The sequence below is a fragment of the Manacus candei genome, unplaced genomic scaffold, assembly GCF_025592945.1.
Source record: "Manacus candei isolate 608988 ecotype Guabito, Panama unplaced genomic scaffold, ASM2559294v1 h1tg000017l, whole genome shotgun sequence".
In the NCBI taxonomy this organism is placed as follows: Eukaryota; Metazoa; Chordata; class Aves; order Passeriformes; family Pipridae; genus Manacus; species Manacus candei.
Genome location: NW_026138065.1, coordinates 9,718,675 through 9,731,594, shown reverse-complemented (window position 1 = coordinate 9,731,594; position 12,920 = coordinate 9,718,675). Strand labels below are relative to the sequence as shown.

Sequence of the window (12,920 nt, the reverse complement as noted above, 5' to 3'; positions counted from 1 at the left end):
GGGCCGTGCTTCGGCACGGGTACCCCTTGTCCCGGCCTCCCACAGCGCGTGTGCGCGGCAGCCTTGTCCTGAGCTCCGGTGCCAGCACCCCTCGGCAGGAGGGGGCTGTTGCGCCTTTAGCCTTGGCAGAGTTCGGGGCGCAGAGACAGTGGCAAATGGCAGGGTGCCGTGTGACTGTGAGACAGGTGGTGTCCCCAGGGCCGTGTGTGGCCTCGGGGAAATCACGTGGGCCGAGTGTGCCTCAAACCGCCTCAAACCCCTGCAAAAGCTTTGCTCTTGGGGACTGAGGGAACCAGCCAACACTGATTATGGGGAGGCATTTGTATCGTGGGTTGCTTTGGAGTCAGCCAGTACCCGACTTGTGCCCTGAGCTCCTCAGCCCGGTGCTGCTAGTTGCTTGCTCTCCAAACTCCCACTTGCAAGCCTTGCATTGGCAGTTCCAAACATCGTGGCACGGAGACATAACTGCATCATGACACTTAATAGTGGCGTGATGATGTTTTTGACAAAAATATCAAGGAAGATCTAAATGTTATTGCCCAACGTTAGTTTGCAGCCTAACACAAATGAGTAGAAAGTATCCTGAAATTAAACAGATTTCTTATTCTACACATTTACAAATTCTGCTTGCATGGTCATTTGGGAGAACACTGCACTAATTTTAAAAAAAATAAGCACTTTTTTTAGCATTCTTTCTGCATTTTGGAACCAGGATCTCATGCAAAATAGTGAAATGGATAACTTATCTACATCATTTGTTGCCTCACACTGTTGGCACTTTAGAGTAACTTGATGTGTATCAGAATTGTTCAGAGTGTGGTGCTAGATTTTATGCTTATTTCAAACTTTTTGCTCAGTAGGACTTGTGTGAGGAATGAAGATCTATAGACACCTTTATAGGCATTTTAAATTTAAATTTTTTTAATATAAAATAGAAATGTAAAAAAGGATTGGTTTGCAACTGGAAGATATACCATATTTTGGTATATATCATATATGCCACAATACTTTTGGAAATTATTTTTTGCCTTTGAAATAAGACCAAATAAGACCAAAACAACCTTTACATTCCCATTCTATTTACAAAGTGACAGACACAATCCCATTGAAATAAACACAACTTAATCAAAATGATTTGACATTAACTTTTCATTTTGCCAAATCTGGGACAAGCCCTTCCATTTCTGTATTTGACTTTTCTAGGTGTTTTTGTTGCTAAAGTCCCACTTTCCCAATAGAAGACTATTGGGTAAAATATAAAGTGCCTCCTTTATGAGCACAGATGATCTTGAAAAGCTGCTTAGTAACGTGCTAAAGTGGATTATATCAATATGTAATAGAAGTGTGTCAAGTACTTTATGTGCCTGTTTACATACAAATCTGTATTTGCATATGCATTGGAAAACAAACCAAGAAAACAGAAAAACATGTTTCAGTTGTTGGTGCAATTTCTTCTTAAAGCTGGAATCTTACTCTATTGCTCTCAGAAATAAGTGGTATTTCAGTTTGACTGAATTTTCATATGCCAGCGAAAATGCTTTGAAAACAACTACTCTGGCCAAAAATCTGCCTGTTTCAGAGTAATAGTGCAATGTTGCCTGAGATGCTTTTCTAGCCGTTTATTAGATTTGGATTTTTGAAACTCCATATTGAATAACCATGCAGTAGTTTTAAATAGTGTCTATAAGAAGTGGCAATAGAAGAAACAGTTTCACTGCTTTCACAGACAAGAGTAGTGCTTGTACGCCAGAATGTACTAGGAGGGATCTTCTGCAAAAATGAATTACAAAATTCTGGGCAGTCAAAACAGCCCAAATCACAATCTGGACCACAGTGAATAATGATTCCCCGTATAACCCACCGGATTAATCACACTAACACAGTTTTTCTATATTAGAAAAAATATGCAAACATTTCAAAGGCCGTAATTACCATTCTTGACAATGAATCTTAATACCGTCTTTTACAAGTGTTGCAGTTGCTGCAGCCTCTTTTTCCACAAGATAGCAGCACTAGAACTATGAATGAGCAAGGGGCTTGTAAGCCCATCTCGCCAAAATTCAGAAAGGCCACCTGCTTTATTTACTCCTTAACTTTCAGGAATCTGAAGCTCAGAATCAGAGGAAAAGCTTCTTAAACACCAGGACTGAGTGCAAACACCAATTAAAATAATAAAATGTACATTTACAGTTTACTTTAACAGACCCATCTCCTGAAAAAGCACATCACAGGACTTAAAACAATCTGCAAAACTAAAATGCTGTGTGTATAATTATATTTGTGTGAGTGCATATGCATGCGTGTGTGCATTGAATACAGTAGAAATCTTGAATATAGCAAAAGAACTCGTCTTCCTTGTATACAGCAAAAATCTTCTAAGTGATTAAAAGTTTGTTTATGCTTCCCCTTAACTTAAAAGTAATTTAATCACTTTTCCTCATACTTTTAGCTGCAATTATTGATTGTCATTGTCCAAAAGCAATCCTACAGTGAAGGAGGAACCCCTTTACCAGCACACGGCAATTGCCAAGGGGAGGTGAGCTCCCTCCCTGTATTCACTCTGTCCTACCTGAATGATTGTGTAACTCTCATCAAAACCTCCTAGTGTAAATATATATGTATCAAATAATGATTTGGGTTGGATTAGGTGTGCACTTGGGAGGCAAATTTCTTGGCAACCTTTGCTTCACCATGTACCAGGCGCAGAGCACACGAGTTGCACTTTGGCAATATCCATTGCAGAAGCACACCCAAGGCACTGTACCCAGAAATGGGCACACAGCCCCTGTGATCCGGCTTGGAGCTAGCCAGAAGTTAACCCAGGACACAGCATGGATGGCATGACATCAGCACGAGCTGTTTTGCCTACAGCCTGTCAGTCCCCACTGCTTGCTAATGTTCACAAAACCTTAGTGGACTAGATGAAAACTTAAAAGCAGAAGGGAAATTTTTTTTATAAGCTCACAAGTGGTAGTACAGAAAAGGTGCAAAAATAATGGAAGAACAGACCACATCACCTGCATGATGATTGTTTTTTAATGTGAAATTGCAGACATCCTAGGGCCATATAGTAGTTGATATTTACTGGAGAGATTGATCTGTGGAGTTCAGGAAGGAGCACACTGGAAACAGTAAAGCTCTTTAAAATACTTTAATATGCTCTGAAATAGCATATTGATAGGGAAGCTGAAAAAAAAGACACTTCTCATTCAAATACAGCAGGTGACATAGAATATGTGTGTACATACACATATATTCATAAAAAGTTTGACTCTTTTTGAGTTTTGACTCGCAAGGAACATAAAAATATATCTGTAAAATATACATTTATGCACACATATTTTTTTTGGTTTTTATAACTATTCATATGTTTTTCCTCTTTGGAGTATACCCAGGCACTCCTAGGACCATTTCTCTCTGTGAAGAAATCAGACAGTGCTATGGAATTACATCAGATATAGCCTCAACTATTTATTTCTATTGTTGTCAACACAACATATGCAAACTCTTTTGGGCTGCCAACTCTCATCTCTTACATCAAGGAAACTGAATCACGTACCTTGGTCTGAAAAAACTAACACAGCTTGCATAAATATAGTTTGATAATGTCCTTGAGTTTCCTGAAGACGCAAAGAAGCAGTAACAGCGTGTACGTTTTTTCTTTTTCTCTTTTTTTTTCTTTTTTTTTCCTTTTTTTTTCTTTTTGAAATGCCATGCCATCAGTGACCATTTGTACTTGGCTGAAACTGCAGCACTGGATCCTATCGACAAAATAAATAAATAAACAGATGGTTTATTTATTAGTGCAGTTGAACTAATGAAGCCAGGTTTCCTATCAGGTTATATCTTGCAGTTCAATTCCCTCACATCTAATAAAATGTGAGCTCTGCTCCTGTCCTTGCAAAACGCTTTTCTCCTGTGTGGGTTCTCAGTTGTGCACCAAGGGATAAGCAATCTTTCCTATAGTGGTGGCACTAATTCAGGGCTTTCTCCTTTAGAAGATCAACTAACTCAGAGAAATTTGTCAGAAGTTCTCTGTAGAATTTGACTGAGATTGGCCAAAAATCCAAAAATATTGGAGAGGATGTGGAAGTACACTTAGATTTTTACGCCCAGCGACATACAGGCAGCAGCAGTCTCATCTCCCCTGGGAACTGTGCTAAGCAGTATGTCTTTATTTCAAGAAAACAGAAAAGGTCAGTGTGCTATTACCCATCATCTTGAAACTTCAATTGATTAATTTTTCATTAAGGGCACTGGACAACTGTTCAGGGCAAAAGCAGCAGAGAATATAGACGAGTCTGATAGTGAATGCTTCCCTTTGAGGTAAGATATGATTTTGTTTTTATAGCAAAAAAACTCAGGAGAATTCAATAAAACTTGATAGAACAGTAGGTTTTCTGGCAGGCTGGTTGCAAGTCTGGTCAAAGGTGTTTAAGCTTTCACAATGTTTGGTGACTTATTAACAATGTTTGACTTTATGCCTACAACACAACTACTAAAGTAATAAGTATGAACTGTTACTAATGCATTAAAGGTTTTTGTGTTAGTAACAGGCAGTAGATTAATCTCTAGTTGGGGGCAGGGGGTGGAGGAGCATTTCAGAAAGAACAGCATACCATAAATGTACAGAAGAATTACAGCTGAAGAATTTTATGTCAATTATAAAATACAAATGCCTCCCATACAAAAAAGAAACCAGCAGTAAATTAAGCTATACCTTGTCTGAAAACAGCATGAATCAATTACTTACGATGTCATGGTTCTCTGATCCATTGAACATAATCACTCAATAATAAGCTAACTTTTCTAACATGACACAAAAATACTGTCCAAGTTCAAGATTTCCCAAAAGACCAGTAAACAACATGGCCTGGTTTTACAAAAATAGTGCTGTAAGAAGGCTGGTGTCCTAGGCAGGTGTGTCTGTGTTGCAGCACTGGTGTGGTAAGGTCACGCCTGTACATCTGCCTGGGGCCAGGGGTGGATGGAAGCAGGATGTTCACAGGGTCTTACCACCCCAGAGCTGCTGGCCTTCTTGAAACTACTTGGAGCAGCCTTTCAGTACTTAAAAGAGTCTATAAAAAAGAGGGAGAACGACTTTTCACTAGTGACAGGACAAGGGGAAATGGTTTTAGATTAAAAGACGAGAGATTTAGATTAGATTAGTTAAGAAGAAATTCTTTACTGTGAGGGTGGTGAGGCACTGGAACGGGGTGCCCAGAGACGGTGTGGATGTCTCATCCCTGAAAGTGTTTGAAGCCAGGTTGGATGGGGCCCTGAGCAACCTGGTCTAGTGAAGGGTGTCCCTGCCCATGGCAGCGGGGTTAGAACTAGATGATCGTTAAGGTGCCTTCCAACCCAAACCATTCCATGATTCTATGATTCTATGATTCTATGAACTGGACATTTTTTCTTCTGTCACAATTGTCTGAAATAATTTCCAGGTTCAGGAGCTAATGGGTTGGGAAAGTGTCATGGTATTGCTTGACAGAAGAACAGCACACGGACAACCTGGGGGCATAAACTTTGTCTTCTTAGGAAGTAAGCATGAAAATACATTAAAAATATTTGGGGCAGGCCATTTTATAACAGATGGTTGTCTGGGCTTGCATGTTTTTTAGGACTTCAAGTACAAAGTTTCTTATGAACTAGGAAAAATCTGCGTGTAGAAGAACAGTACTTTTCTAAAAAGTTTATTTCAGTTTTTTAGAACTTATGTCATATTCAGGCCAATTGAATTGTGTCAAATCTGGGTAAATGCATGTTTAGTTCCTCAGGTTGGAAAGCTGTTGTCTTCTGGAAGGTTACTACATACATGCAATAACTTCTGTGCTTCCAGACTGCTCTGCCTGGGTAAAAGGGCCACGGGTAAAAAACAAACAAGGACTTTGGGACCAGACAGGGGGACTTGATTTTCACACTTGCTACATATCCAAGAAGCTGTAGATGGCAATTCTCCTGGGCCATTACTTTTGAAAACAGGTCCCCTTGTCTAAGGCCTGCAGCCTGAGACAGTCACTTAGAAAAATCTCTGAAAACACTCACTTAGGTATTTGCATCCATAGTATTTTGTTTCAGCTTTGTGCTGTGTTTGCCCTTTGATTAATTCTCTTTTAAAAATCCTTTCCTGTTTTAATTGGCTTATAGAAGGATTTTAGCAGATTATACTGAAAAAAAAAGAAAACAAAAATTAAAGGTTATTCAACACATTTAAATTACCATTCCTGAACATTTGGAGATTCATGTTGTCTTGTTACATTTTAAAACATCGATGGATTGTGTAACTGAAAACCATTACTTACAGTAAAATTTGTTAAAATAATTTGAGTTTAGTGAAGTTTCCATAAAATTGAAAGTATTTTCATCCTTGGCTTAAAAATCTCAAATTACAAACATGAACAAATGATACTGTTGTTGTTGGGTTTGTTTTGTAACTAGGAAATCTGTAGAATACTTAAAGAGTATTCGTTTTTCCATTCTAACAAATTTCTGTCTTTCTCTCAGATTGCAGTTTGGTCTTATGTAAGGCTAGTTTCATCCTCAGGTTATTAATGAAGAATTAGTAAGGAGCTGTAGTTGCTTTAAACTAAATCTTTGTTTGAAGATAAATAGACATTAGACTGGTTTACAATTGCTAATTTGCACTAAGACTGAAAATTCTTGAGTTCTTGGTACCTCATTTAGGTATTTTTTTTGTTTTTAACAGCACTTTGTTTACTTTTTAAAACTCGCTAGTATGTTTTTTAAGATCTACATCATGTTCCTTTGATTGATATGGCTGAGGATAATTTCAGTTGTTGGAGAGCAACTTCTTTCATTGTACAGAAACAGTGGTTTCCACAATGGTTTCCTTAAGCCCTCACACATAAGAACATGAGTTTTATGCTTGTCAGTCGTGGCGGGATGTTATGTATCAGCACCCTCCAGAAGCCTTCAGGGAGACAAACAGTCACAGCAGGTTGGCTGTGATGATCCTTCTTCCATTCAAGGACAGAAATAGGAGGCAGATCCAGAAAAAAATACTGTTAAACTCAAGTTCTGTCCCTCTACTCTGTTCTGTTGAGACCCCACCTGGAGTGCTGCATCCAGCTCTGGGGTCCCCAGCACATAAGGGACATTGACCTGTTGGAGGGAGTCCAGAGGAGGGCCATCAAGTTGATCAGAGGGATGGAGCACCTCTCTTAGGAGGAAAGGCTGAGAGAATTGGGATTATTCAGCCTGGAAAAGAGAAGATTTTTGGGTAACCTAATTGTGGCCTTCCAGTACCTGAAGGGAACTTACAGGAAAGATGGGGCAAGGCTATTTATAGGAGGTAGTGAAAGGACAAGAACAAATGGGTTCAAATTGAAAGGGAGTAGAGTTAGATTAGGCATTAGGAAGAAATTCTTTACTGTGAGGGTGGTGAGGCACTGGAAAGTTGTGGATACCCCATCCCTGGAAGTGTTCAGGGCCAAGCTGGATAGGGTTCTGAGCAGGCTGGTCTAGTTGAAGGTGTCCCTGTCCACAGCAGGGGGGTTGGAACTGGATGATCTTTATAGTCCTCTTTCAACCCCGACCATTCTATGAGTCCCTCCATGACTTTGGGCAATCTAGAATGGGCTTTGGTGAAATCAGCCTTGGGCCTTTAAATGGCTAAAAGTGCAATGAAGCTTTTGTGTCGGGACTGCCCGTCTTCCTGGCAACTGGGCGGGGTTTCGCTGTGATTTTGAAGCTTCAGGTCTCCACTAATGGAGTGAAAATACAGTTTCTCTGGAGCTTAGAAGTAGCAAAAGGTTAAATTGGCGAAATCGAGCAGCCAACACAGACCGAGGACACACACACGAACAGGTACATTTGCCCTAGAACGGCGTATTCGAGCGATGTGTGTGGCAGGTGCAGCCGGGCGTCCCCCGGAATTCCCAGCGCTGCGGGAATCCCTCCTCCACAAGGCAGGCCCGTCTCCCGGGCAGCCCGGGCAGCAGAGCGGCCGAGGCCCGTCCCCCTCGATCCGGGTATCGCCGCCCCTGTGCCGCGGCGGGATTGCTGCGGGGCCGCCCGGGCCGGACGCGCCGCCGCTCCCGGACTGCTCCGTTCCGTTCCGGCCGTACGTACGTACCAGGGGCGGGCCGGGCTGGGCTCCGGGCCGACGCTGCTGGGGCTGCCGGGGCCGGGGCCGGGGCCGGGGCCGGGGCTGGAGCGGGCTGCGGGGCGGCGACCGCGGGGCTCTGGCAGCCCGCTGGGGCTGGGGGGAAGTGGGGCGCTGAGACGCCCCTCCGGGCGGCGCTCCGGCCTGACAGCTGGGTTCCTGCCTCTGCAGTGCCTGAAAATCCGATTATATGAGTTTCTCGCATTGAAACAAACAAATCCCGGGCTGCCGGGATGGTTGGAAGTGAAGGCTGCGGTCCTGCGCGCGTGCCGGCGCCCCTCACACCCCAAACCCAGCTCCGTCCTGGTTTTGCTGTCTGATATATACACAGAGCCTTGTATTGCAGAACCTGCGAGAGTTGTGGTGTAACTTTGTGCCTGCGGCAGGCAGGTTCCAGCCTTACACGCCAAAGCAAAGCAAGTCGTTTGGGTAGGGTAAGGGAAGACGTCTTAAACTCTGTTATTGTTGTCTCGTAATTTTAGGAGCGTGCAGAAATGTCTCCCTTCGAAAATAAAGGAGTCATACTGGGTATAATGGCAGGGACTGCTGGATTAAGCCTGGTGGTGGTTTGGTACCGCAAGATCCGAAAACGTGGGGCAGCTGTGCGTGTACGTGCGTTCCAGGACATAGGTAACAGACTTAATTCTGTGGGCTTGCAAAATGAGGTTCCTAATGAGCAAGGAGCCGTGATGGTTTTACATGGGAGGCAACTGCAGATATTAGAAAAATTGAATGGCCTGCTACTAAGTGTGGATGAACTGAAGAGAGAGGTGGAATTTCTGAAAGAAGCTATTCCAAAGCTTGAAGAGCTTGTTCGAAATGAGCTTCAAGGGAAAGGTGATGTTCAGAGAGTTAGCCCGTCACACAGAGCAACAAGGCGGAGAAAAGCTGAGATAACTTCTGGTGCAAGAGAAACTACCAGCTCTGAGGAGGCGGAAAGTGAAGGAGGGTGAGTTAATAATAATTTGTATATACAACAGTACACATGCAGTGCAAATTGTATCAATACCTATGTGAAATCGTAAACAGGAGCCCTTTTAAAGTTTTATGTAGATTTTATACTTCTCTATATTTAATGGGAAAAAACCCCAGAAATTCAGATTAGCAGGTTTTGAATCAGAGAAGACTCTTGGTGACCATCTCTGAACCTGCACTGTGGCTGAAGTTGGCTTAATGCCAAGCATAATACAGATTTTTTTAGGAATGTGTTTGGTAATGATCTGATGCAGTATTGCTACATAGCTATGCAATGAGAGACAAAGTTCAGAATAATGGTGTAATTTGGAAAGTGCCTCTAGTAAGAAAGTACTCTTCTGTCTTTGCTATAGTTAATTCAAACTGTATGAATGCTCTTGTGCTTTTCATGATAATTGTTTTCTATGGGCCTCACAAATGAGTTATTGCAGTGTTCTGCCTAGAGGTATTGCTTACTATGAAGGCAATGTCCCAATGCAACACACGTACAAGTGACAATGTTTATGTATATTTGTGATTGTATACCCTTTCTAGTGGCTCAAAAAGTAATCATGAGTGATTTAGGATACTGACTCAGTAAGGTAGAAAGTTCCTAGTTTTAGCCCCTTCTTGTAGTCCCATTGTGGTTAATGGGATCTTTTATACTTGTGAGTTGAGGAATGTACTTGTGGGGAATAGGGCCTGGAAAAAAACAGACCTTTGCAGAGGACAGAGCAACTCATTACAGTAAACTTTTCTCAGCTTCACCTCCCGAGTCTGTGCCTCAATACAGCACAGTACTGAAGGATCAGATGTACCTGAAGTCCAGGGGAGGGACTATATTTTTGTCTTTTCAAACATTGCTTAATATACCCTCCAGTGGTAATGTAAAAATGGTGATGACATTACTCTCCTGTAATTATGACTGTGTTTTGGTATAATCAGATTAGATGCTTATGTGCAATTTAATAAGTGTATGTTTATAGCAACTGAGTTTTTTGAACCGTTTCCTCACTGTGTCTTACATGTCTGCGTAGGCAGCATTATGTCTGCAAATTGCCTACTTATGTCACCTTTTTTCTTTAAAGATATATTAATCAACTGTAATATTCTGAAGCCAGTAACATGCTGCATATAATAATTAATGGAATTCTGGTTTTAAGAGTTTCTCCACATTCATTTTCTCTTCCTGTGAACAGAATTTCCTGTTGTGTTACATCCCAGCCTACATGCTTCACAAGTCTTATATTTGGTACCATATTTTAAGACCTGTCAGTTCTACTATGAACTAGTTCTTTATTTTAAGTACTCAGCATTGGCAGAAGTATTCAAAGATATTCCTCCTTCATCTGGTGTAGAAAAATTTTGGTTCTATTAGTTTCTCAGATTATTTTATCTGTTGATTAGTTTGCATAGGCCTTTATGCTATGCCTAAAATATTTGGAGATGTAGATAAGACTAAGGGACCAGTTTATGAATAATCAGTCCATTGATGCAATATAGAGGTTATTCCACACCTAGTATTTCAGAAAATCCCGTTTTTTGGTCAGGAGAGATGGGTGGCTCTTTGAAAAGAAACCAAGGAAACAGGTTCCTGTTTGTGACGAAGAAGCTGATGTGATGATCCAATGCAAGTAATTATAGTGTGCAAGAGCGTTGAATGTGTCCTTAAGAGAGGCCTTCTCTGACAAGTATTTGTGTACAGTCATAAGGAAGGAAGATAGTTCAAGGTTATAGTTAGTGTTAGTCATTTGGGGATATGCTTTTCCAATACTATTTTTCAATCCCTTTTGAAAAGAGATGTTTTTTCCCTACTAATACCTTGTACTTGATGTTCTTGTTTTGCATATCTTCTCTAAATTTAAGATAATTTAATTTAAGTAATTTGTATTTTTTTCTTCCTCTTGCAAATAGGTTGTTAATCCTAATGTGTGTACAGTTGCAGTGTATATAGCTTTTTCTGGGGTCTTCTGTAACTTTAAAGACTGTAATGCATGTTCTGTGAGAGTTTACCAGGAGAATCAATAGCAACACATGTTCTTTTTCCAGTTAATGTACATCACCACTTCATGTGCTGTAGGTATAACACCATGTGCATTGTTTTATACTGTTCTGATGTGAATTCCATACACATTAATGCATTCGGTTGCTAGATTGTGCACTAGAGAAATGATTTCGCTCTTTGTTACTGATAAAACACTTTTTCACTTTGTGTACTCCATCTAAAGTACATGCAACGTGTTTCACTGCCTCAGCAGTATTTTCATGATATAGAAGATAGGATTTTGCTTGTGTTAAGCACTTCTGGTATTAACTGACAAATGGGTAGATGCTGGCAATTGACAGATAAAGTAATCTGAAGAGTTTTATGGATTTATGCTGGATGACTATACTGGTTTAAGGTTTGTAAACTTCTGGAAAAGCATTTAATGCTTCCTCATTTTTTCATGAAATATTTGAAGCTGACAGTATCTGATATCACCTTTTGATCTGCTGTGGGCATATTCTCAGTGTCACTGTTGGTATTCAACACCTTGGGAAAAGAAGCATTTTTGCCTTTCAAAATTATATATTTCTGTAAGTGGAAAAATATCACATGCTTTTTAATAAATGAGCTATAGTTTTACATGATAACAGGTAATTTAAATGGAAGGTGCACTGAATGGATGAGACATTAAATGCTAAAGAGCCTGCAGTTTCTAGTCTGTGCTTTTCTGTATTCTGTTCTTACTAGTTTGTTTCAGTTTCCATCATTTACTAGTGAACTTTTAACAACTGAGAATGGGTAACAAGCTCTCGTTCATTTACAAGTACAATAAATTGTGTCTAGATGATCACCTGAGATGGAGTGTCACTGAATTCTCCTTTTTGTGATTTTAAAGCTGTTTCCTCCCTGATGTGGCAGTGATGAGCCCCTGACATTGGTGTCATGTTTGGCTCCAGTCTTCATCTGGCCCCATGTCCCAGCTTTTCAAATTGCAGTTGGCATCAGTCACCACAAAGATTCACCACAGTACATTCTTTTCTGACAGATGTTCTGTTTATAATTTTTCCTTGAAATAGTTTAAATATTCAACAGGAAGAAACATTTCCCTTGCCTGCTTCTGTGTATCACTTCCCTTCGCATTTCTTAATTTATTTTGCTGCTCGTTTCTTTCAAATGCAACCTTCAGTTGGCCTAAGAATCCAGTTTGCCAAACTTTTCCTCAAAGGCCTCTTACCATTATGGGTGGCTACACACTTTGCTGGAGCATACAGTGCAAATTTGATCCAGATCAGTCTGTGACATATAATCTCCTTTCTTTTGAATTGGCTCGAGCAGATGAGACGGTGTTTGTGTCAGCTTCTGATTTTTCTAAGTTGGCAGGGAGACAACAGATGATATTTGATCTGTCTAAGAGCTGAGGTGTTGTGAACAAATGATACCTGGTTAGGCCCAGTGTCTGCCAGTTTACAGGCAATTCAACTCAGTCTTTGAACCACCAAAGTGCATTTACACCACAGTGGTGTTTTGTGCCCTATAGCTCAGGTTTTTTTAATCCAGTACTGGGTGCTGGGATTTACTGAACTGCTTAACCATAGTGGGGTGAGTCTTCAGCACAGTTTCCATTTGTTCTTTGATCTTTGAACAGGTCATTATGATACAGCTGAGTCCTGTTGGTTGACTGTTGCTCCTCACATTCTTATCACAGTTTTTCTCTTCTGTTTAAAATCTACTGGTAATAAAGGTGAAAACAAGTTGGCACTGACTTTAGACATTTTTTAGAAGGTCTTCCATTTTCTCAAATATTGATCAATGTGTTTATCACATGTAAATACTCACTTTTCTGTTTATCAT

The 12,920-nt window shown here is 40.7% G+C and overlaps 1 protein-coding gene and 1 long non-coding RNA gene across 5 annotated transcripts in view; one reads left to right on the top strand and one right to left on the bottom strand.

Moving 5' to 3' along the window:
• Nucleotides 1-3,143: 3,143 nt before the first annotated feature.
• LOC127469126 (uncharacterized) lies at nucleotides 3,144-7,486 on the bottom strand. The gene is made up of 3 exons (XR_007903851.1): nucleotides 7,395-7,486; nucleotides 6,049-6,170; nucleotides 3,144-3,761 (listed from the first exon to the last, which is right to left on the bottom strand). It is a non-coding gene; the product is annotated as an uncharacterized LOC127469126 (long non-coding RNA).
• Nucleotides 7,487-7,707: 221 nt separating this feature from the next.
• RMDN2 (regulator of microtubule dynamics 2) overlaps nucleotides 7,708-12,920 on the top strand; it is a 47,377-nt gene continuing 42,164 nt past the window's right edge. For 2 of the 4 annotated variants that reach the window (XM_051783072.1, XM_051783071.1), the window contains exons 1-2: nucleotides 7,851-8,090; nucleotides 8,611-9,077. In XM_051783072.1, the coding sequence (XP_051639032.1) occupies nucleotides 7,863-8,090; nucleotides 8,611-9,077 (695 nt within the window). In that variant the 5' untranslated portion in view covers nucleotides 7,851-7,862. Of the gene's footprint in view, nucleotides 7,831-7,850; nucleotides 8,091-8,610; nucleotides 9,078-12,920 lie in introns of those variants that run through there. The other 2 variants (XM_051783073.1, XM_051783074.1) reach the window with 2 other exon arrangements.